Source organism: Acanthochromis polyacanthus, chromosome 18 (assembly GCF_021347895.1).
Source record: "Acanthochromis polyacanthus isolate Apoly-LR-REF ecotype Palm Island chromosome 18, KAUST_Apoly_ChrSc, whole genome shotgun sequence".
In the NCBI taxonomy this organism is placed as follows: domain Eukaryota; kingdom Metazoa; phylum Chordata; class Actinopteri; family Pomacentridae; genus Acanthochromis; species Acanthochromis polyacanthus.
This window is the reverse complement of record NC_067130.1, coordinates 20,178,913-20,205,635: the sequence shown is the minus strand read 5'-3', so window position 1 is coordinate 20,205,635 and position 26,723 is coordinate 20,178,913. Positions and strand designations below refer to the sequence as shown.

At 38.9% G+C, this 26,723-nt stretch overlaps 1 protein-coding gene across 3 annotated transcripts in view; it reads right to left on the bottom strand.

The window, feature by feature from the left end:
• The window catches only part of slc4a5b (solute carrier family 4 member 5b), a 44,002-nt gene extending 32,459 nt beyond the window's left edge, over positions 1-11,543 (bottom strand). For 2 of the 3 annotated variants that reach the window (XR_007937667.1, XM_051938757.1), the window contains exons 1-5: positions 10,875-11,543; positions 3,248-3,377; positions 2,806-2,966; positions 300-455; positions 8-115 (exon numbers count right to left, since the gene is read on the bottom strand). Coding sequence is in view for 1 of the 3 variants with exons in the window: in XM_051938757.1 (XP_051794717.1) it covers positions 8-115; positions 300-455; positions 2,806-2,966; positions 3,248-3,377; positions 10,875-10,944 (625 nt within the window). In the remaining 2 variants the exon portion in view is untranslated. The remainder of the gene's footprint in view (positions 1-7; positions 116-299; positions 456-2,805; positions 2,967-3,247; positions 3,378-10,874) is intronic. The other variant, XR_007937668.1, reaches the window with a different exon arrangement.
• Between the last annotated feature and the right edge of the window lie 15,180 nt (positions 11,544-26,723).

Genomic DNA, 26,723 nt, shown 5'->3' with positions numbered 1-26,723 from the left:
GACTCACGCAGGCGGCCAAGGCTGCTTGACTGCCGAGAGCGTAGGTCTTCTGTGGAGCGGTGGATCCCGGAAGCTGAACTAGTACTACGACTCAGATTAACCTGAGGACTACGGTCTGACAGAGCAGCAGCAGCAGCAGCAGATGTGAAAACGATGAGCACAGAAGAGGTGATTTTACGAGGAAAAGTGAAACAGGTGGTGATGGCAGAAAACAAAGGAAGCATTAGGATGTAATTAGAAGGTTCTATGACATTGCTGATTGGTAGAAGAAAATGCATACACACAGCACACATACTTACTGGAAGCGGTGTTGGAGGACTTCCCTATGTCAGCCAGGGAGCGGTGGATCGGTTTCTTAGTCTGGTGACGGTGCTTCCTGAGCAACACAAAGATGATCTTCTCCTTCAGATCCGGAGGAATGAGACCATCCGCTATCTGCCGATCCACAATCTCCTCTGTAATAAAAGTTTACCGTCCAAGTAAATGTTTATGAACAACATAGATAATTTAGCATGGTTCAAAGCAGGTACACACAAGTTGCGATATATTACTTTTCATGCCTATAAATTAAATACTTTATTTCCCCAGCAGATTTTAGATCATCTTCTTTCCAAACATTACTAAGATCTTCCTTGTATAATCAGGCCTTCTATCAACTGTTTCCTAGAGGTTTTTTTCTCTCTTGTTCTTCAGACACGCATCAACAGTCAACTAGGATCTTCAACAAACAGCCACATTTTTCTACAACCAAAACACAACAAATCCTCTCCAGAAACCCCAGTCTGGCAGTGCAGTAAAACACCAGACTACTGAATTTCTGCAGAGTCTCACTTTGGAAGTTACCCAAAGCTCCAAGGAGGATTTGTAAGCAGCCCTCACCAGGCTGCTTCCCAGCATGCAACAGGTCATCCACCTGCACCGAGCAGAGCCGTGGGATGTGTCTCTGGAAGACAACCGTCTGAAGGAGAAGGGATGTAACATGCAGTGACACTTATAAAAGCTGCTCACCAACAAGGAGAAGTTCCTCCATCAGGTACAGACGAGCAAGAACCAAATCTAGAGGAACTTCTGATGAGCAGTGAGAGCAAAGTTAAAGAGATGCAAGAAAATCACCAACCAGCAGAAGGACGAGGCCTCTAGAGAGAGCCAGAGAACAGCCATGACATGGGCCGACGTCATGGAGGGTATAGACGAGGTGGAACAGCTCAGTCAGAGAGATGAAGAAATCTCCAAACTGAATATGGAGAAAGAGTCTCTGAGATGCTGTTAGAGGTCAGAAACCTCCAGACAAAAGAAAAGCAGGAAGAGAAGGTGGTACTAGAGAATGAAATAAATGATGATGGATGACAGAAATAAATAACTGCAAGATGAGAAGAGCAGACCTCAGAAAGAGAAGAAAAAGCTAAAGGAGAAGACTAAAGAACTGCAGGAGATGAGAAGGATGAAGCAGAACAACTCCTGAAGAAGCACATCACCAATATGGATGCTACATAAAAAGCTCCTGGTTCTTAGAGGCTCACAGGCTCACCAGACTCTCAGGAACAACATCCACATCAGGTGGCTGGAGGACAAGCTGCTGGAGGCCGAGAGGCACAAAAACTCCAAACTCAACCTCCAGAGAGACGAGAACATTGATTTTCTGAAGGAGCAGATTGTTATGAGACAGCAGGAACTCTGGAGACTCCATGGTCTGAATCAAGAGTTGCTCTGTTGGAAGAAGAAACAGAATTCCACCAGAAAGAAAAGACCTGGAGGACTGAACACAACACTGTGGAAGAGCTCAGGAGCCTGAAGTTTTTCAAGATGGAAAAGAGCAAGGACGAAATGAAAGAGAAAAAACAGACAGAAAAGAAGGAGGAGGAGACAGAAGCAGAAGAAGAGCTTCTGGAGCTGGTTGCTGCCACAGAAAAAGAAGAGTGAGAGAAACAGGAAGTTGGAGGAAGCTCCTGGTTGTTCAGTGCAGGGACCTTTGTAATACAAAATGACACATGTAAAGTCAAAAAAACTTTTTAAGAGTTTCTTTTTGTCTAGGGCATATTTTTCATTTTGCAACCCTACTTTGCAGACACAAACCTTAGTTTGGAGTGGATTTGCTATGTAGTTTCGTATAATTTCTTTTAGAATTATCACTGCAGTGGACGTTCAGATTACATTAGCATAATTTAGCGAGATACATAGATCTGTTGAGATCACAGGATTTTTCTGGAGAGAAATCTTCATGCCTTGACAAATATTTAATGTTAATTTGATGTACTTCTGTGGATACTCTTGCTTTGTGTGCCACTGGGAATAAACCTGGCCCTCAAGACCACAATGCCACAAGCAGGACTTTGGGCCGAAATTTAATGTGTGAGTACATGTACAGGGTGTCCCTAAAGTCTGGACACAAAGGAAATGACTTTAAAACTGTTGCAATACATTCAGTTGAAAGAACAAAAACCAAACAACAGGCAACAGCGGTTTTATTCTGGCCTGTTATCACATTACTCATGGAATTACATAGCAACAGTTGGTACAAACTGTCACAGGAATGTTTGTCATTTTAAACGATTAACGTGCCAATCAGCGCCGCTAGACTGAGAAGCAGCTTCAAAAATGGTTTGTACTTTGACATATTCTGATTAGAAGCTGAGAGGAGAAAGTCAATTTGGATTTCAGCTATTAACATATGCCTGAATTTGCCTAGATACCGATGCTTAGACATGGAAATAGACACAGGATTGCTTGTCTTGCTCATCTTCTGCTTCTATGGAAAAAAAATTTAAAAAAAGAAGCTCTAAAATGTAGATATTTTGTGGGACTCACCCACGATCTGTGGCAGTGAGTAGCCTTCCAGATCAAGCAGAATGCTTCCTGTCTGCAGGCAGGTCCTGAGCTCAAACAGGCTGTGGAGCGTCAGCGTGGAGACATGAGGTTTGCTCCATCTCTCTCCTCCCTCCTCCACCTTCTCCTCAAATTTCACCCACCTACAGCAATGAGAAATAAAAGAGGTTTGGAGTTGGAATTCAGCAAACGCGGCAGAATTATATGACGGTTCACAGCGTGATTGATTTGTCGGGTTCTAGGAGAGTCAGCCAGCAGGATGCTGTTATGTAATTTAAACCGCAGCTTCAATCAAATGTGAACTTCTCTCACCCACCGCCCTTGATGTCTGAAATGCAACCTTCAACCCCTAAATCCCATCAAATATGACCCAAAAGTCTAAACTAATGAAAGTTCTGACACTCCAGCGTGTGATTGAGCATACCTCGCAGACTCTTTCCACTCTAACTCGCCCCCCTCATGCTGTAGTGTGTCCATCTCAGTGAATAATGTGGGTGTTGGGGCGCCGTCATCCTCACCCAGTATGTGGCGCAGCCGCTCTGCAGCTGGGGACACTGCAACATGGACATCAAACAAGAGGTACGGTCAGTTTTTATCAAAACCTGGTTTAAGTCATGTCAGAAGAAAACAACCTAGCATGGACAAGAAATGAAAACAGAAAAGGCTACAAGCATGCTAATGTGGTATTCAGGAATTGTGGTAGTCTGATGAAACAACATTTTGGTCAAGAAAACAATGAAACAACAATTCAGGTCAATAAAAAATTGTCCTGGGGTCAACTGGTTTAGGGGGCGATCCATAAACAGAGGCTAAAGTCCCCAATGCGGCGGTCATGGGTTTGAATTCAGTCCATGGCCATTCGCTGCAGGTCCTTCCCTCATTCTTCTCCCCTCATTTCCTGTCTCTGTTTACACTGTCCTATATAATAAAGCCTAAAAGGAAAAAAAAATACTTCAGGAAATTAAATTGTCCACATAGTCTTTCTTTTTTGCACCACTCAGAGCTCAAACTTTACATTTTCAGTCTTACTAGTGGTGTGGCTCTTGGATTGAATCTTATTGGATGAAGTGGCATGAAATTTTGGAGATTCATGGTCCCCAGAGGAGGATCATGAATGTACAGAATAACATTATCTCCAGTGTTGCAGACAGGTCAGTGTTTTCTATTGCAAAGAAAGCTCAACTTCTAGAGAGAGAGAAAGTTTTTGTCTTCTTCGTCCCCAGAAGATGTACTCTGCTGACTTCAATGGTCATGTAATTTTTTGCACCAGTGCCACCATAAAGCTGACACTCCTAATTTTCATTGATAGCTGTTAAATGCCATACATCGTACTCTACATTTTCATGTCCCCAGCAGGATGAACACATTTCCCTTTACTTGAATTCTTGTGCAGTCCCCTGGGTCCAAATATTAACTTCAAATACTTTGTTTTCATTTCAATCAGCCCTCAGCTCATGTTCAGTGCTACTTAGCAACTGTAGCATGCTAGCAAGGCAATGAGCATCAAAGTGAAAAAAATACCCAAGTAGAGCTGCAATAATTAATCAGTAACTGTCAATTATTCAACTTGTCACAAAGGATTTTCGATCAACCTGCATGAGCAATTTTTTTTATGAAAAAGGTAAAAATTCTCTAATTTTGGGCTGCGGTCAACATTTTATAGCCCAAAAAACTAAGAAGTTAATCAAGAAAATAATTAACAGATTAACTGACAATGAAAATAATCTGAACTCTATACTTCAGTATGTTCCCTTAAAGTTAATGTCATAGAGTCACTGAGCTTACCAAATATAAAAATACATTTTCCATATTTTTGGGTTACTTGCTCTGAGTATCAGAAGTGTCTTTTTGGATTTTTTGTAAAATAAATAATCACACAGTTCAACTTTTTTTTTTTGTAAATCGGCACAAAAAGTCTGCTGCCGCTTATTCTGAGTTACTGATAATGAGCATACACTATTTAATGTAATTGTTGGATGATTAATTTATAAATTATACAGAATTTGCCTTGAACCACGGGCATAACAAGACAGCGGGTGAGTTTTTGTTTCCAGACACTGGAAACAGACTCATTTAAACAGCATTAGCCATCTTTAACAAGTGAAAAAGAGAATCCGCCCCTCTAATGACTATCTGATAGCAATGTGTAATCTATCAGGCCAGACCTTTTTCTAATTTTACTTTGAGCAGATCAATCTCCATTAACACCATGAGCCTAGAGGCAAAGCTCATTTGGACTCCCACCGCAGTTTGTATCGTGTGTCTGTGTGTATGTTTGCCTATAAACACAAGGATGTGTGTGTCGCTGGTCTCCCAGTTACTTGCTTGTTCTTCCTTAAAAATGAGAGTTAAAAGAGTCAAAAGTCGATAACACATTAACACATAGAGCTGGACGGTAACTGCAAATGTCACAGGCTGCATGTGACAGTGACGTTCACAATCTCAATCAACACTCCCGTGTACTGGGAACAATTATGTAATGCTGGTTAGCTGCAGCGTGGTGTATAATTATAATACGATACAATGTTCCACAATGCAACCAGCTCCCTAATGGAAGTAGCTGCAGTTTCCATGTTCATGTCAGCTCAGGTCACAGTTTGCTTATATTATTGCACAGTAGCTCGCATACTTATGTGTCTGAAATTGAATGTCGACTAGCCTATGTAATCCCACAGAGGGAGATCAGGGTGTAATATGTTTACAATGTTATGGGTCAGCTTTGGGCCACTGGGTGAAGTGCTAATGCACACTGCTCTCTAGTAGTTAATATACCATACCTATGCAAATGACTAAAGGCTGTACCAGTCAAAATTTTCATAATAAAAATGGATGAAATGACTCAGATAGACTCTGCAGTTTGCTTCAGCTCGACAGAGAATTTTCACTCATCATTTTGGTTCTCAAGATCATAAACTCCCCCTCTGTCATCCATATTTTCAGCAGCAAGGAGTTGTTTTTAACAATGTAGTTCTCATAAACTGCTTGCCCAGCACCAAATAGCACACATAGTATAGATACAGTAAGGTCATAAGTAAGTGTTAGAAAACAAACCAAAAGTGAGTTAATGACAGCTGATAGCAAAATAAACAATACAAGAATAGCATTCAGAGGGTGCAGTGCTCCCCCAAGGCTGCTCAGTCAGTGTGCGATTTCTGATTGATGAAATCTTTAAAAAATTTGTGGTCCGATTTGTAGTGGTAGTAGTACTATGTGATCATCAGCAAGCAGCTGACGTAGTGTTCATTTGTCATAGTTACAGTGAACCGTACTGCGCTCTCGCAATGATGCAGAAATCTTTAACAAATCCATTGATCCAGACTATAAGCTGCATCACTGGCAAAATCTAATCACTTGGTCCTTGTGTCATTTTAGACTTTTCCTGAAAATTTTATCAAAATCCGTTAGCCCATTTTTGAGTACTGTTGCTAACAGATAGACAAACCAACGCCGATCGACACATAATTCCGCTGTGTTCCTTGGTGGAGTAATAAGCTGTTTTGGCACGAAATTCCCCATTAATTGCTAACTTAACAGGTAGTAACTTTTTTCTTTTACTTCAGCGTAGGTGATCTGCTCAGAACTCTGAATTTTAAGTGGTGGACAGCTGCACAGGAACTGCTGAGGAAGAACAAACCCCAAGCTGTAACCGTGTGTTTATAGCAGTCGTAAGAATAATGCAAAAGTTTATCAGGTTCAGCGATCAATATTTAGGTGATCACATGGATGCGATTTAAAGAGAAAATAAATAAAAAATTTCGTGCAACATCCATCCATCCACTATCTATACACCGCTTAATCCATATTAGGGTCATGGGGGGCTGGAGTCTATCCTACCAGACTTAGGAAGAAGACAGAGGACCCCCTGGGCATGTCACCAGTCTATCACAGGGCTACATAGAGAGACAATCACACTTCCATTCACACCTATGGACAATTTAGAGTTACCGGTTAACCTCAGAATGTTTTTGGGCTGTGAGAGGAACAGGGAGAGCATACAAACTCCATGCAGAAAGATTCAGAGAAGGCAGGGATGCAAACCAGGGATCCTGTAGCTACATAGTAAAAGTGCTAACCACCAAGCCACTTTGCAACTCCACTTCATGCAACATGTCTCATTTAAATGTAATTTAAATTAGTCAAAAATAAATGCACCGCATTTAGTTAAAAAGAACAAATTCAGTGTGTGACATGTAAAGTATTGTGTGTATTTACCCTTTACATTCATATACAGGGAAAACAGATATGAATAGTTTAAATGATACTGTAAACTAGAAGAGCACTCAGAGAGTGCAGACCTCCGCCAAGGATAGAGAGGAAAACAGGAAACCCATGCAGTAAAGGATCATGAGCTGGAATTGAACCTGCGTCTCTGACACAGTTCTGTTTACAAATCACCTTCTTAACCAGTTGAGCTATCTGGACACCTTGCTCCAAGTTGTTGGACGACATACTAACCTATGATGTTTTTGTCCTATTTTGGACCATATACTAAACTAGAAAAGCACTCAGAGAGCGCAGACCTCCACCAACAATATTGACATTCCCATGGAACACTGTATTCACATACATTTATGTATGATTTAGAACATTTTGGATGACATACTAAACTATGAAGTTTTTGTCACATTTTGGACAACATACGAAAATATGACATTTTACTGAAATTTTGGACGACATACTAAACTCTGACGTTTTTCTCACATTTTAGACCACATAGTAAACAATGACGATTATGTCACATTTTGGACGACACACTAAACTATGACGTTTTTGTCATTTTTTGGACGACAAACTAAACTATGACGTTTTTGTCATATTTTGGACGACATACTAAACTATGACGTTTTTGTCACATTTTGGACAACATACTAAATAAACTATGACGTTTTGTCACATTTTGGACAACATACTAAATAAAGGATCACAGCTGGAATTGAACTTGCATCTCTGACACAGTTCTGTTTACGAATCACCTTCTTAACCAGTTGAGCTATCTGGACACCTTGCTCCAATTTGTTGGACGACATACTAACCTATTTTGAACCACATACTGAAACATACTAAAAAATTCAAAGTGATCCAGAATCCAGGATCTTTTCCGGATTGCCACCAAAATTAAATCAGCTCTTCCTCTTACCATAGTCTACATTCCCTCAAAATTTCATGTGAATCTGCCCAGGCGTTTTTGAGTTATCTTGCTAACAGACAGACAGACACACAAATGCCGGGTGTCACATAACCTCCTTGGCGGAGGTAATAAGAAGATTTCTTTATGTGATACATTTTGTTAAACACACAGTACATGGTTTTGGTCATTATTGAATTGTTAAAAAAAATTCAGTTCAATCTGTAACTGAATTTATTGTAATCCTGAAGCTAATTTACTTTGCTGTGATTATCAAAAAATGCACGATAAGACTTGCAATCAGAGAATGAGTTGGATACTTTGTAACATGATAGAATTAATCTCAATATGTTGTATAAAACTTTATGTAGAATGAAATTCTGTAGCTTCATGATTATAAATTGAATTATTTTGGGACACGTTGTTATTTTGGGTCATTCCTATTGGTCACCTGGATTGTTGTGATTTACACACGTGGACAAAATTGTTGGTACCCCTCAGTTAAAGAAGGAAAAACCCACAATTCTCACTGAAATCACTTGAAACTCACAAAAGTAACAATAAATAAAGACTTATTGAAAATTAAATAATCAAAAACAGCCATTACTTTTGAATTGTTGATTAACATAATTATTTAAAAAAACAAACTAATGAAACAGGCCTGGACAAAAATGATGGTACCTCTATAAAAGATTGAAAACTATTTGACCAGAGTGACATGATTAACTCAGGTGTGTCATTTAATTGACATCACAGGTGTTTCCAAACTCATAATCAGTCAGTCTGCCTATTTAAAGGGAGACAAGTAGTCACCCTGCTGTTTGGTGAAAAGGTGTGTACCACACTGAACATGGACAACAGAAAGCGAAGGAGAGAATTGTCCCAGGACATCCGAAAAAAAATTATAGACAAACATCTTAAAGGTAAAGGCTATAAGACCATCTCTAAACAGCTTGAAGTTCCTGTGACAACAGTGGCTCATATTATTCAGAAGTTCAAGACCCACGGGACAGTAGCCAACCTCCCTGGACGTGGCCGCAAGAGGAAAATTGATGACAAATTGAAGAGACGGATCGTTGGAATTGTATCCAAAGAGCCCAGAGCAACCTCCAAAGAAATTAAAGGTGAACTCCAAGGCCAAGGTACATCAGTGTCAGATCGCACCATTCGTTGTTGTTTGAGCCAAAGTGGACTTCATGGGAGACGACCAAGGAGGACACCACTGCTGAAAAAAACTCATAAAAAAGCGAGACTGGAATTTGCAAAAAATGCATGTTGACAAGCCACAAAGCTTCTGGGAGAATGTCCTTTGGACAGATGAGACCAAACTGGAGCTTTTTGGTAAGGCACATCAACTCTATGTTCATAGACTCAAAAACCAAGCATACGAAGAAAAGAACACTGTCCCTACGGTGAAACATGGAGGAGGCTCAGTAATGTTTTGGGGCTGCTTTGCTGCATCTGGCACAGGGTGTCTTGAAAGTGTGCAAGGTAAGATGAAATCTGAAGACTATCAAGGCATTCTGGAGAGAAATGTGCTGCCTAGTGTCAGAAAGCTTGGTCTCAGTCGCAGGTCATGGGTCTTCCAACAGGACAACGATCCAAAACACACAGCCAAAAACACCCAAGAATGGCTGAGAGAAAAGCGTTGGACTATTCTAAAGTGGCCTTCTATGAGCCCAGATCTGAATCCCATTGAACATATGTGGAAGGAGCTGAAACATGCCATTTGGAGAAGACACCCATCAAACCTGAGACAACTGGAGCTGTTTGCTCATGAGGAGTGGGCCAAAATACCTGTTGACAGCTGCAGAACACTCATTGACAAATACAGAAATCGTTTAATTGCAGTGATTGCTTCAAAAGGTTGTGCAACAAAATATTAAGTTATGGGTACCATCATTTTTGTCCAGCCCTATTTCATTAGTTTGTTTTTTAAAAATAATTATGTTAATCAACAATTCAAAAGTGATGGCTGATTTTGATTATTTAATTTTCAATAAATTTTTATTTATTGTTACTTTTGTGAGTTTCAAGTGATTTCAGTGAGAATTGTGGGTTTTTCCTTCTTTAACTGAGGGGTACCAACAATTTTGTCCACGTGTGTATTATACTTCGTCCAAAGCCAGTTCAAGTCACACTGAAGACCAGCCAAGTCAGTCGCGTATTTTATCATTTCAGAGTAAGTTCATCTGAGTCCAGCCTGATTCCTGGGTGCCACATGTGCAACTGTGCAGCTTGTAGTGACTTAGCTGTGACCAGATTAGTGTAAAAAAAAAAATAAAATAAAATGTAGTGACTTTTCGTCTGAACTGCAGGCTGTGTAAACACACCAAGAAAAGAATAGACAAGCATAGAAACACATTTCAAATGTAAATACGTTAATAAATTATCTATAACATTTCAGTCCCCTTTTTCCAAGATTAGTAACAGCTGTGGGCAAAAAAGAATGCTGATTTCAGATTTTTTTTAAATAAATAATCTAACAATTTCTACTTTCTATTTTCATAGCTTGATAACTGTGTCTACTGCATAGGAGACAGCTTGGAGTTCTCTCTAGTTTTAGCCATGGTCGTGTTGTTTCCACAGAAGCACTTCACTTTGGAATCAAAAAAACAACGGCATTGCAGCAGTTTAACTTCTTGCGGTTCAGAGAATAAAGTTTAAAAAACATGATGACAGCATTATCCACACAGAACATCCCCAATATGCAATGTTGTTTTTTCTTATTTTTTAGGAACAACTCTTCAGCAGTTTTGGAGATAACAACTAAATGTGATGGTCCCTACAAAATTCTGCAAAAGCAAATAGAAGTAAATGTATTGACAGTATAATTAAACCAAGTTAAAAATGTAACCAGTTACCCTTTCTTTGATTTTGTCCACTATATCAAGTCATGTTTCCCTCATTCTCTTGACATCTTTACCTATTTGAGAGCCAGGTAAGGTCCAACGGGAGGCCATGATAGAAGGAAAAGAGACCCCAGAATCCTCCATGCTTGTTGGATCCTCTGACAGGAGACCCAAAAGTAGATCCTCAGGTTTGAATTGGAAAAAGTAAGCCTCTGTTTCCCTGTCCTCTTGATATAACTGAGAGTCCTTGACTCACAGCTCTGTGGTTTCCACCATGAGTGGAGATAAGTGAGACACGTTCGCTTCTTCTCACATAGGTCTTTTCAGCTGGTTCTTACACTTTGCTGCTTTAACGGCGTCTTCTTCAGGGATTATTCCACAGATAGTTTTGTTGTTTCAATCAGCCTTGTATGATTTGAGTTTATTTGGTCTAAGAAAGACCTGCAACATTCAGTCAGTTGGAAAAGGTCTTCTGTAAGCTGTGGTAGAAATCCACTAAAATCTCCAAAGCAGCAAAGAGCCAGAGGCTTTAAGAGGGTTGACACACACCACAGGGCCCACTAGTACTCTCCTCCCATGCACAGACACTCCTACTCGCACGCAACAAAAGCAAAGACATCCTCACCAACATAAACTCTACTTTCTGTCTCTGATGACCTCAACAGTTCTACATCAGCAGTCCAGGCGACTATCCACCTCATACCTCATGCTTGCTCTCGACATTTTTTATAAACCCTGGCTAGAAGAGGCAAAAACACAAAGCATACCACACACACAAAACACCCCAAATAACACGCGCGCACACACACACACGCACACAGCTTGGAGTTCCTCAGCTCTAATCAGCTTACAGGCTTCAGACCTCATGGCCCCTTGGGAACAGGAACCATGCTGCAAAATATCCATAACAAACACTACCGTTCAAAAGTTTGTGGTCACTTGGAAATGCTCTTATTTTAGAAAGAGAAGCAGGTTTTTTCCCCAATCAGGAGAACATTAAATGAATCAGAAATACAGTCTAGACATTGTTGATGTGGTAAATAACTATTCTAGCTGGAAACAGTGGATTTTTAATGGAATATCTACATAGGGATACAGAGGCCTATTTCCATCATTTTTTTTTTCATTTAACAGTTTTTATTGAATCCTCCATTAACTTCATTGTGATGCAGTTTGCTTTGGAGGTAACATTGGAGGTTAGAGAATATAGAACATAGAATTGCTCCTGCAGCATGTTGGTTACAATATTTGCAGTTGTCCTTCTTCTTCCATGCCCTGCTCATCCAATCCCACCCCACCCCAGCCCTCCCTTGAGCCCCAAGGCCCAGATCCCACACCTATGACTGCACTAAACAGAAGTAATCCACGACAGCATAGGTGCCAGGCATACACACATCGTGATGAGACAGTCATTCTCTTTACTTCTCCATAAAAAAAATAAAATTATAAACGACAAGGAAAAATTAACCAAAGCACCGGCAAACAATCAAACAAACAAAAATATTTTAAATTATTTATTTATTTATTTAATTAATTAATTAATTAATTAATTAATTAATTTGAAAAGAAAAAGGGAAAAAAAGAAAAAATGTAAGGGGGGAGGGTACAAAAAATGAAATTAAAAGAATAGGGGAGGGGAGTGTCATCCATCCTTCTTCTACTTTTCTATTGTTTATTCATCATCTCTATTCAGTGGGACTTGTAAGCTGTCGTAGTATTCTCAAAAAGGGGTCCAAGTCTTCCTGAAATTGTGCAAAGAGCCTTTCAGGGTGTGTTCTCTTCTTCCAAGTTTTACAAAATGCATGGTGTCTTTGATCCATCTAGTGAAGTTGGGAGGTGCCTGCTCTTTCCAGGAAAGAAGTATGAGAAACCGGGCTATTAAGGAGGTGAATGCTATAATTACCTGAGCATTTTCTTTAAGTAAAGAGATCTCCTGGCTATAACCAAATAAGGCACACACACAGGATTGGGAGTAATATCTATTTGAAACATGATCCTATGTGCACCAAAAATGCTAGACCAAAATGTATTAAGTCTAGGGCAGGACCAAAACATATGTATTTGATCTGTTGGCCTTGACAACGAGGACATGAAGGATTTGTGTTGGTGAACATATTTGCCAGCCTTGCTCTGGTCAAGTGCACTCTCAACACCACATTAAACTGTATACAACGGTGCCTAGCACAGGGGGAGGAATATTTAATAGTTTCAACTCAGCCTCCCACTCATTAGTTGCCCTTTCTCAGCCAAGGTCACTTTTCCAAAGTCTCTTGATATCCTGAAGTGAGTGAGTAACACTTTTATCTACATATCAGATTTTTTTTTGCTCTGGAGGAGTATTCAATTATTTGCCCCAGAATATAGGCTTTAATCATCTCCCATAGGGTGGAGTGAGAGGTTTCCATTGAGGTCCAGTTATGAGATGGCCTAATGCATTTAGGTAAATCTATATGAAATGAAACAGCACCATGGTCTGATATTGTAATTCTTTGATATGAGCAGGTGCTAACATTACCAAGTAGTCTATTGTCCAGAAGGAAGTAATCAATGTGAGTGTATGTGTGGTGGACACTAGAGAAGAAAGAGAATGCTTTCTTGTTGTCAAATTTAAATCTCCAGATATCTGGGACACCACTGTGGGCGATGAAATTGTTCACAACTTTGGCAGATCTTGAGAAGGAGTAGGTTTCGTTTGATGATCTGTCTAATGTGTTGTGTTCTAATGGCACACTGTGTTAGCTAATGGTGCTGAAAGGCTAATTGATGATCAGAAAACCCTTGTACAATTATCTTAGCACATTTTTTATAAAATTGTAGTGATGTTATGATTAAATGCTCTTTCTGATTTCAAACTACGGTATAGCTAAGTGACTGTGAACTCAAATAACCCAATGTACCCAGTAAATTCCCATGATTTAACTTTGGCCATGAAAATATAACAAATTGGTCCTGCAAGAAGCCGGTTGAAACTGGCTGCTCAGAAGCTGATAATACCAATGTAACTTGTATATGTGCCTGCCTAAAAATGAAACTGTTTCCACCTATTGTCAGACTTTGCTCTGTTCAAGTGATTTCTTGCGTAAGTAAAACTTTGCTTTGACTTGAGAGACAACTCTGAGTATTAATTTGGAGAAGTCAGGACTCCACTCAAGAATTTCCTGACATACATGAAAAAAGTGTGAGTTTTCATGAAAAACATGAAATTGTCTGGGGGTCCACTAACTTTTGAACGGTATGTGCATACACCAGCAACTTCTACGTTATTGCACAGTAAACATGTCCATTTAGCTATGCAGGAAAACTTTTCAGTTAGTCTGTTGCGTCTCCTTTTCACTGGATTCTTCCTTTAAGCTACAGCAGAAAATATTCATTTTTGAACATGATATCTGTTGGTTGTATCATGAAAATTTCTTCAAATGTGGCACAAACACCCACCTGGACGAACAATGTCAAGTCAAGTCAAGTCACATTTATTTATATAGCACATTTCATACGACAAGCGCCGACTCAATGTGCTTAAGAACAAATAATTAAATGACAATAGAGGGTAGCAATAAAACAAACAGTTTTACAAGGTATTAAGATATAATATTAAAATAAAAATAAAAACAATAATAATAACATTAATTCCATAATAAAATGCTATCACCCAGCCAATCATTTTGAACCTAGTCAAAGGCTTGTGCAAAAAGATACGTTTTTAGTCTGCTTTTAAAAGAAGACACTGTTGTAGCAGACCTTAGTTCTTGAGGTAGAGAATTCCAGAGAGTGGGACCGTAGTGACTGAAAGCACCACGAGCAGATTTTGAGTTAATTCTTGGTATGATAAGAAGACTTTTACTGGATGATCTAAGGGATCTGTCCGGTATGTATTCAGTGAGCATGTCAACAACGTAGGAAGGAGCTAAACCATTCATAGATTTATAAACAATAAGAAGTATTTTAAAATCGATTCTTTGTTTCACTGGAAGCCAGTGAAGAGAGGATAGAACAGGAGTGATGTGTTCATACCTCTTAGTTTTGGTTAAAATTCTGGCCGCAGCATTCTGAATAAGCTGAAGTTTATGTAGTACTTGCTTTGTCAGTCCAGCAAAAAGTGCATTGCAATAATCTAATCTACTGGAGATAAAAGCATGAACCAGTCTTTCAGAGTCTGCTTGCGACAGAAAGCATTTTACTTTAGACATATTTCTGAGATGATAAAAGGCAGTCTTGGAGATATTAGCTATATGTTTCTGAAAGTTAAGATCAGCGTCTAAAATAACACCCAAGTTCTTGACAAGCTCACATGGTTTTACTGACAGAGGAGTTAACAAAGGGAGAATATGTTGCCTCAGAGCACTCGGACCAACTAAAAGAATCTCTGTTTTATCTTCATTCAGCTGTAAAAAGTTAGTTGCCATCCAATACTTAATATCTGTAATGCACTGAAGGAGGTCATTGACTGGACCCAAATTATTAGCAGTAACAGATACGTATAATTGCGTGTCGTCAGCATAAGAATGATATTGAATATTATGGTGCTGGATAATGGACCCAAGTGGTAACATATACAAATTGAAAAGCAGAGGACCAAGAATTGATCCTTGTGGGACTCCGTATTGAATGCTGACATTATCAGAGAAAGATCTACCACTTTGATATGATGAAAGCCAGTTAAGGACTGTGCCTCTGAGGCCCAAACACTGTTCAAGGCGCTGGAGTAAAATGACATGATCCACAGTATCAAAAGCTGCACTAAGGTCAAGAAGTAACAGAATAGAAACTTTATGGTTGTCTGTATTAATTTTCAGATCATTGATAACTCTGACTAGGGCAGTTTCTGTACTATGATTATTTCTAAAACCAGACTGGTAAACATCAAACAGGCTATTATACGACAGATACCCAAGTAATTGTTGGTAAACAACCTTCTCCAGAATTTTCCCCAGGAATGGAAGGTTTGAAATTGGTCTGTAGTTCTCAACAGCAAATGGATCAAGGTTATTCTTTTTCAACAGAGGTGTTATAATAGCATGTTTGAGACATGAGGGGAAGATTCCAGACTCTAAGGAGGTATTTACAATTTTGAGTACATCATCGACAATACAGTTAAAAACATCTTTAAACAACCTAGTGGGCATGAGCTCAATAGAGCAAGTTGCAGAGCTTAGCTGTTGCACAACTTCCTGTAGTTCACTGCACTGAATAGGAGTGAAGTTGGAAAGAGTGCTGGCACCATGGTACTGAGCGGAGGGAGAGTGGTCAGGTCCACCAACAGAGGAAACTCCAATATTGTTCCTAATATTCAAGATTTTAGATTTGAAATGCAATGCAAATGAGCTGATTAGAATTTGGTGGTCAAAGTTCAAAGGTCACTGTGACCTCACAAAACCTGTTTTTGGCTATAACTGAAGAATTTGTACACTAATTGTGGTACAACTTCACACACACACACACACACACACACACACACACACACACACACACACACACACACACACACACACACACACACACACACACACACACACACTCACACATATCCAATAGGATGAAATGATTAAATGATTTTACACCCCACAAGTCAGTTCTACACAGACATCATGAATATAATTGCAATGTGATTGGTTGTTAGAGGCATGGTGTAAATTTGTACCAGTTTACTTAACCGATGATCAGCATTTTTTCACAGCATGCTGAGTTTACATGTTAAAGATAAAATGCTGCAATATTTCTGTTGGTGTCAGTGCAACTGTCACTTATTTTGCTGACAGTGCTAGGCTAACACTAACACCTCTAGACTTGTTGTGTCTCTGAAGAACCTGTGGTTGCAGTATCTGGAGTACAAAACATTTCAGAGACAAACTGTTCAATCTAGCGTATTCTAGTGTCGTGTGATGCTTACATATTAAGCCATAGTAATCCCTTATTAAGCAAGTAGCATCATAGTCAATTTTGTCCACACGTGGACAAAATTGTTGGTACCCCTCAGTTAAAGAAGGAAAAACCCACAATTCTCACTGAAATCACTTGAAACTCACAAAAGTAACAATAAATAAAAATTTATTGAAAATTAAATAATCAAAATCAGCCATTACTTTTGAATTGTTGATTAACATAATTATTTAAAAAAACAAACTAATGAAACAGGCCTGGACAAAAATGATGGTACCTCTATAAAAGATTGAAAACTATTTGACCAGAGTGACATGATTAACTCAGGTGTGTCATTTAATTGACATCACAGGTGTTTCCAAACTTATAATCAGTCAGTCTGCCTATTTAAAGGGAGACAAGTAGTCACCCTGCTGTTTGGTGAAAAGGTGTGTACCACACTGAACATGGACAACAGAAAGCGAAGGAGAGAATTGTCCCAGGACATCCGAAAAAAAATTATAGACAAACATCTTAAAGGTAAAGGCTATAAGACCATCTCTAAACAGCTTGAAGTTCCTGTGACAACAGTGGCTCATATTATTCAGAAGTTCAAGACCCACGGGACAGTAGCCAACCTCCCTGGACGTGGCCGCAAGAGGAAAATTGATGACAAATTGAAGAGACGGATCGTTGGAATTGTATCCAAAGAGCCCAGAGCAACCTCCAAAGAAATTAAAGGTGAACTCCAAGGCCAAGGTACATCAGTGTCAGATCGCACCATTCGTCATTGTTTGAGCCAAAGTGGACTTCATGGGAGACGACCAAGGAGGACACCACTGCTGAAAAAAACTCATAAAAAAGCGAGACTGGAATTTGCAAAAATGCATGTTGACAAGCCACAAAGCTTCTGGGAGAATGTCCTTTGGACAGATGAGACCAAACTGGAGCTTTTTGGTAAGGCACATCAACTCTATGTTCATAGACTCAAAAACCAAGCATACGAAGAAAAGAACACTGTCCCTACGGTGAAACATGGAGGAGGCTCAGGAATGTTTTGGGGCTGCTTTGCTGCATCTGGCACAGGGTGTCTTGAAAGTGTGCAAGGTACGATGAAATCTGAAGACTATCAAGGCATTCTGGAGAGAAATGTGCTGCCTAGTGTCAGAAAGCTTGGTCTCAGTCGCAGGTCATGGGTCTTCCAACAGGACAACGATCCAAAACACACAGCCAAAAACACCCAAGAATGGCTGAGAGAAAAGCGTTGGACTATTCTAAAGTGGCCTTCTATGAGCCCAGATCTGAATCCCATTGAACATATGTGGAAGGAGCTGAAACATGCCATTTGGAGAAGACACCCATCAAACCTGAGACAACTGGAGCTGTTTGCTCATGAGGAGTGGGCCAAAATACCTGTTGACAGCTGCAGAACGCTCATTGACAAATACAGAAATCGTTTAATTGCAGTGATTGCCTCAAAAGGTTGTGCAACAAAATATTAAGTTATGGGTACCATCATTTTTGTCCAGCCCTATTTCATTAATTTGTTTTTTTAAATAATTATGTTAATCAACAATTCAAAAGTAATGGCTGATTTTGATTATTTAATTTTCAATAAATTTTTATTTATTGTTACTTTTGTGAGTTTCAAGTGATTTCAGTGAGACTTGTGGGTTTTTCCTTCTTTAACTGAGGGGTACCAACAATTTTGTCCACGTGTGTATATGTACATGATGACAAAGCTGTTGTCTATCATGGAGGACACCTCCCACCCCCTGCAGGAAACGGTAAGATCACTGGGCAGCTCCTTCAGTGACAGACTGCTTCACCCGCGGGAGATACTGCAGGACCTTCCTTCCTGCTGCAGTCAGACTTTACCATCAAGCCTGCTTCCAGTAGTTCAGTTCACCCATGCAATAAAAAATGTAAATAACGATGCTGTGCAATTTCATAGAAATTTTGCTGTAAATACTGTTTTTTTCTTCTTCTGAAGAAAATATTTTTATTTATATATATATATGCACTGTGTGCATTGTATGCTGCACTCTTTTTTTTAATTGAAAATGTTCTATTTGCTGCTGTACACTGTAAATTTCCCCGCTGTGGGATTAATAAAGGTTTAATCTATCTATCTATCTCTATTATGGATGGATGGATGGATGGATGGATGGATGGATGGATGGATAGATAGATAGATAGATAGATAGATAGATAGATAGATAGATAGATAGATAGATAGATAGATAGATAGATAGATAGATAAACAGGACTGTGTTCAAAAGTTTGGGGTCACTTAGAGATGTCCTTATTTTTTAAAGAAAAGCTGTTTTTTCCCCAATCAGAATAACATTAAATAAATCAGAAATACAGTCTAGACGTTGTTAATATAGCAAATGCACTGCAAAAATGGTAGTCCGAAGAGAGGATAAAAACACTAAATTTGACAGGAAAATCACTTAAAACTAGTGAAATTATCTGTCCATGCAGCAAGTAAATTTTACTTGATAAGAAATCTTGAAATAAGATTTTTAAATCTAGAAATAAGGTCCCGGGTAAGTATCCAAAAAGATTAAAATAAGCTGAAAATACTGATGTCCATGTCAAAATACTTGAAATCAGACTTGATGTCACCCAATAATAAGTGAAAAATACTAAATATTTCTTGCAAGACATGCAGGAAAAGACCATGAGCCAGAATCAAACTCAGGTTACTGCATTCATGGGTCACCCACTCAACCAGCTGAGCCATCAGGGGCACCCATAAACTCAAAAACTTATACAGATATATAAAGATTATACATCCTGACTGGCTACTGAAATCACAACCAGGACTGCATGTATGATCAGCATCAACATGTGCACAGAATTAGCATTGCCAATAACATTTATTTGAATTGCTCTCTCAAATATTAAGATTAATTGTTGCTTCTCAAAATACATCACATTATACATTTACAGCTTGAAGAGACTGTGGGTTGGAATAGAGATCTTTTAGCCTATGAAGTTGCAGTACCTAATCTTGCCTAGGCCACTGAGTTGAGAGACACTGAAAAGCTCATTGATCATACATCGTACTACCCAGTCAGTTTCAAAAGCTGTGTTTATTTTTAGACTAAATATAACCTCGATGATGTCATTGCACTTAAAAACTGAAATGAATAACCAAGATGAAGATGTGGTGAGGTGATATGTGCTCTGTTAAATGTCTGTGCTGTAATAATGAATTGACACAACATGTGATGTTACTTTTCAGTACAGCTTTGTAAACAAATGTGTTGATGCTGGTACAACGTCAGTGTTTACAGTAATTCTAATAATGTCACCAAAGTCCAAGTGTATCACTTGGACCTAGAAGGTCTTGAAACAAGTTTTTACAGCTAAAAATGGTCTGAAAATATAAGCTGTGGCATCAGAGTCTCTGACAGTCATTTATCTTATTATGCATGTAAAATATCTAATTTTAGGATTTACAAACTAAGTAAGAAACAAAAGACAATCTTAAAACAATAATTTTAAAAATTCTGCTCTTGCATGGTAAATTATTCACAAAACAAGATCAAAATGACTTTTTGACTAATTATAAGATGATAAGTCTAGGTTAGACAGATAATTTTTGTAGTGCGATTCTTCTAGCAGGAAACTCCTGATTTCTAACGCTAATGCAGAAGCTAACTGTGCTCATCAGAGGGACACCAAATCAACTTCATGATCATAATGCACTTGTATGAATGTAGCCACAAGAAATGTTTCGTCGCACAAAAAATTGTTCTCATATTCAGCTGTTTTGGTTAAAGTAACTACAGAAGTGTACACCGATCAGACACAACATCATGACCACTGACAGATGAAGTGCATAACATTGATCATATTGATAGTTTTGGGTGTTCTGCTGTAAAACATTGGACTTTGGCATTAGTGTTGATGAGATGTAAACACTCAAATAAACATTGTCCCAGATCTAGCACACTCCATGCAAACGGAAATTTCAAATGTCACTGACCTACCCTGTAGGAAAATGCACCCCATACACATGGCAAAAACATCAAACAATCAGGAACATCTCGGGGAACATGACAATCACCCAAGAAGTGGATTTGACCTTGAAACTTCCAAAATCCCATTCTGATCAAGCATCAACAAGATGCAGCAGAACAAGTTTGACTCCCAGAAGCCCCACTGCACAACCCAGAGTACCCAAAGGATCAACTTCCAACGTCCTGTTCCAGACCCCATAGGACCTTGAGAGGTCCCCCTGTCCAGACCCGATGATTCAGAGCATTTCTGATGACATAAGGGGGACCAACACAGGGGAGGTGGTCAAAATGCTATGCCTGATTGGTGTACACTGAAAAAAGCCCCAGTAGGAGCCCTGTGAATGTCCAATGTCCAATCCACAACCATGGCGGTATTACTGTCTCATTCACAATGACAAATAGCTGAATGAATCTGTATGTGTGAATGCAAAAATTGATTTGTCATGTAAGCAGCACTTGAGAATGGGCAAAGCTTTCCTTTGTACGCATGTACATTCTTTGTAACTTTCCAGTAATGAATGACAACGGTTTCACAAGGAAGAAAATGTTTCAAAATCTCAAAGACTTGTGAACTGCAGTTTTACAAAAGCAGCTTGTTACTTTTACCCTTCATTTCAGGATACTTTCTAACCTGAGGGATCAGCGTGCTCATGGCGGTCCGAACCGCCCTCCTCATCATTGTAGTGCTCCTCTCTGTCGTGGTAATATCCCCGGTGAGAGTGTTCATGGTGTGTGTGATGATCGTAGTGTGTGTGACGTGACTCGCGGTCGGCCTCACTGGCATAGGAGTGATGTCTGCGCCTTTTCCGTCTGTGAGAGGCCGGAACACCGATGTAGAATGGCTGGGCATCTGAGAGAAACAAACAGAGGACATTTAAAAGGCAGATCATTCCAGCTACAACTTGTGAAAGCGGAGAGCTCATTAGAGAGCAAGTCCACAGGTTTCACTCCCACAGAAATTAAATTTGGTGAGGACATAGGAAAAAAATGTTTCCAGCCAATCCAAATGATTAAATGCATCCTGCAGAGACCAGCGTTTTAGTTATTGGTCTTTGGAAATGGAATAAGGTGCAAATTAGTTTTATTGCAGCCCCAGAAAACTCACGTAAGTATGTATATATACACTACTGTTCAAAGGTTTGGGGTCACCCACGCAATTTAATATTTTCACACTTTATTTCATGTGCTAACATAATTGAACAAGGGTTTTCTAATCATCAATTAGCCTTTCAGCACCATTAGCTAACACAATGTAGTATTAGAACACAGGAGTGATGGTTGCTGGAAATGTTCCTCTGTACCTCTATGGAGATATTCCATTAAAAATCAGCCGTTTCCAGCTAGAATAGTCATTTACCACATTAACAATGTCTAGACTGTACTTCTGATTAATTTAATGTTTTCTTCACTGAAAAAAAATCTTTTTCTTTTCGACATTTCTAAGTGACCCCAAACTTTGGAACGGTAGTGTATGTGAATGTATCCATATTTCCAAGTAAAAGTACAGTATTCAGTAAACATTTCAGGAACTTTTAAGTCTATAACATTAGTAGAATTTAATGTGTGGTAAGTATTGCAAGCCAAGGTTCCAGTTTTTGCAACTTCGACATGCCAAAAAGGTGTTGTGGACTCACAGAACCGCAAAAACTGGTGTCCATGGGTCTATGATTGTCATTATGTGGGGGTTCTATTCCTGGAGACAGCTAACCCTTAGAATGGCTTCCCATGCAAGAGTGGGAAAATACAAAAATTCCATAGTCTGAAATCATACGAAATTCTCAAAGTTCAACATTATTTTAACTTAAATTTCGGCATCAAACAACATACAAGTAAACTTGATGGAGGAACATTGACCTTGGACTGGCCCAGAGATTTATCACCTGACTCTGCAGTTCCTCTCATTTCTACTGAGCATTGTAGTTTTTTAGGCTTGCTTCAATTTTACAATCACTTTTTTTTAAATAACTCTCAGTACAGTCAAAGTACAGTTTTTTGTAGTAGGGTTAGAGTCTAAAGGTCTAGAGACTGACATCCATCCTCCAAATGAATGATGATGTTCTGTGTATGCAAAAAAACACTCTTAAAGGTGTTGTGGTGCTGCCGCATCGCCGAAAATTGAATAAATGCAGGTTAAAGGGCTTTTCTTTAAGATTCGGTTATGCTCTGGTCTTGCATATTTTAATTTTCTTCAACAAATTTAAAGCTATTCACATTACTGTTCTGTACTGTCATGAGTATGATGCTTTAAGGGGTTTCAGGGCAGTTGCTCTTTGTTTCTTTGAAGGTCACTGTTTTTTCTCACCATCATCGTCATCGTAGCGCCTGTGACCTCTACTTCTGCCTCTCTGCCAGTCATGATGCTCCATCCTGAAACAGACATGCAGAAACAAGGAGGAAGATTGTGACTGAAAAGAAATGAATGCTGGAAATGACTTTGTTCTCTCTGTGATTCTTCAACAACAAAAACCTAAAATAAACCATTCTACGCTGCACTTGATTACATTCTATGTTCATAGCCATTTCTTTGGTGAGGGAATCCTCTGAACTTACAGCCCCATGCGAGCTGCAGGCCCACATGGCCACGCATGTGCTGCTGCTCCCCCAAAAGATCAATGGATGACAAGGGGAAAACTCAATGGAAAACCCCCAGCAGCTCTTCAGAAGCAAACTGCCGCTCAGGCCATGAAACCCAACAGGAAACAGCTAGGAATTCCCGCCAGACTGTAATTTTGTTAAATCCACGGATTAATATATAATTTTAAAAAATCTGTAATTTTTTGTTTTTGTTATGGTTTAGGGGATTCTAAGCACTTCTGAGTTCTCTCTACTTACTTATAAATAAAGGTATTACATTATTTTTAGTAACTAAGGATGCACAACATTGCTAACATCTGACATGTGGATATACTAAGCAAAACTAATTTAGACAAACTGCCTGTTGCATCCATAGTTTTTTTCTTTACAATTGCAGAGAACATCAGGTCTCTAGTGGTGAAATTAACATGTTACTATGCTTCACCTTGTCATGATGGTCCACTGACAGGATCATACATTCAACAAAAGATTTTCTAGTGCACACATTCACTTGGAAAAAAAGAAAAGTGCTTAATTTTGCATGTCAAACATGCTATACAGCGGCCTCCATAATTTTTACCACTCCTAGCTTCTAATAAATTCTTTTTTTTTCTAAATAATATAGGACCACAACGAAAAGCAGAGGGAAATCCAACCTTTAATTCAAGTGCATTTATTCAGTGGGGGAAAAAAATCACATTAAGAAATAATTCTTTTACATCAAATCATGTGTGCCAAAATTATTAGCAACCCTGATGATAAAGGTAGTGTCTACAGATACGGACCCGTACCCGTAGCCTGTGGGCTACAGATACGGCACTTTCCATTTGCCAGACAGATACGGACCCATACGCGAGTCTCGTGAGTCAAGAAGCTGCTAACCACTGCAAACTGTTGAAAGGTAAGCAAAGGTTAAGGTTAGGGTTAGTGTTAGGGTCAGGTTTACGGTCCGTACCTGTAATACCGATGCTACGGGTCCGTACCACTAGCGTCTACCGGGAGTCACGTGACCAGATCTCGCGTATCTGATTGGCAAATGGAAAGTGCCTAATCCGTAGTCCACAGGCTACGGGTACGGGTCCGTACCTCTAGCAACTACCGATGATAAAATTTTGTACAACCAACTTTTGCCAACAAAACAGCACCTCATCTTCTCATATAATACATTTTTCTGCAATTTTCAGTGTGAGAGTATGCTTCTGCAATAAAAATTTAATTCAGTTTAAGGCTTTAAACACATCTTAACCAGGGTTGCCAATGATTATGGAGGGAGCTGTGTGTATTTTTATGAACAATTTCCAAGCAAAACTACGAACCTTCAGCCCTAGAGGCTTAACGGTGGACTGATGCCAATGTTAGATATTAAAACTTTTATCACTCAATACCAGTGATGTTGCTGATATGATTGTATATCAGAACAGCCATCAGTTACCATCCCCACTATAAAAGTATTTTTGGGTCATTTCAGAATTGGAGGACATTTTACGTCCCACCCATCACATTTCAAATAATTCATGTACAAAATACTGAAACATGCAGTTGTTGTGTTAATTTACCTGTCCTGAGACCAAATCCAAAAACACAAGGACAAAGAATGTTTGAAAAGATTTTTTTAAAATACCAAATAAGCCTGGAGTTCTGCCTAAAATGCCATTTTGTCTTGTTTGAATTAATAATTGTTATGCATGGAATGTGTGTCCCACAACAACCCAGTTAGCACAACCTTTTTAGCTGATAGATGAAGAAGAAAACGGTGAATCACATGATACACTGGACAGACAGACATATCATAGCTATTTACCCACAGTGAACAGATCACCGAGTCTCTCAACTCTCTTTCTGAGGCTGATTTGGGGGAGTTTTCTAGGCTGATCAATATATGTCATTTCCGATCGCTAACTAGTTCCTGAAGCCTGACCACTGACTGTGAAGGACAGTCACATGAGTGTAGTCATGCAAACATACACATGGGCACAACCACATGCACACACACGGGGTAATGAGATGTTTAGCATACCATTACATGTCTAATCTTGAAAATCAGTTAATAGCGTATTTGAGATTATGAAGTCTGTCAAGTCAACACAGTTCATTTACTACATGTCTGTCCAGCCTGGATGTTGACCCTCCTTAAGTTTCTTCTATTTTACCCTATCTGAACTCCAAGCAGTTTCTGTGTGTTTTTGCTTTTGTCCCATTTTTTCCTCACTGAAGGCAAAAAATGTTTACTGCAAAAGAAAGCTCTGCACCCTTAATTTGGAAATTGTACAGTATTGCACCCTTTTCATGTCACAAATCACTAAAATGAAAAAGGTAATGTTGCGTTTCATTGAATATTTGTTGTATTAAAAAAATGGGGGAAAAATCAATATGTGCACCATTTTTGCAAATGTCAACTAGTGTTACCAATATTGGAAAAAAATGCGGATGCCATTGATCGGCTCTTTGACTAGGCCTATTTACATTTTTACAACCTCTGTAAATGAGGCATTTTTGACACTATTCTGACAGATGTTTCACCATGCTGAATGTATCTTCCGACAACTTGTTCTCTGTATACCATTTTTGAGCCATTCTGCATTTATTTTATTGATCAGTATGTTTTATTTTCTTCTTGGTGTCTCTTGTCATCTCCTATCTGCTCTGTAGAACCACAGCCTACAGTTCACGTAAAACTCCCAAGTTTTTCTCACATGACTGTTGGTCACAGCTGAGTCAGTCATGGCTTCACAGATGTGCTGAAGATCTCAGAATTTTTGCTTACTATGGGGAATTTCTGGAGTGAGTTTGATTAAATATCACGTCATTAACCTTAGATTTGCTTAATGTTAGTGATGTAACAGCAATGCGCACATTTAGTTTAAGAACTGTCGGGAAGTTTTCAGTGATTATTTCTGTCACTGGATTCTGTCAAAAAATTGTTGTATTAATTGCTAGTTATGTTGGTTGCAGCATGACACAGTTAGAATCCCCTTGTGGTATCTTTTTGGCGATATACAAAGACAACATATATGCATTCCTTGACTTCATTACTTCAATCAAATTACATTTTAACACACAGTCTTTACTAATGATTCAGAGATGACAATGATACATTTGCTATGAATTCATTTCAAACTGTACATTAGAGGTGAGATGATTGAATGATTAGCTGTCAACTATTGAATTAATCATCAAAAATTTTGATTATCAACAGATCGGTTTAAAAACATTTTTTAAGAATTTTTTTTATGATTTTAGCTTCTTAAATGTAAATACTTTTTGGTTTCTTACCTCTGTGACAGTAAATAAAATATTTTAGGGTTATAGACAAAACATCAACTTGGATTTCAGAAAGCATAGACCAACATTTTTCATAATGTTCTGACTTTTTATAGACAGATTGATTAGATTAGATTACATTAGATTTAATTAGAAAATCTTTATTGCCCCAATTTGGGCAATTTGATTTGCAACAGC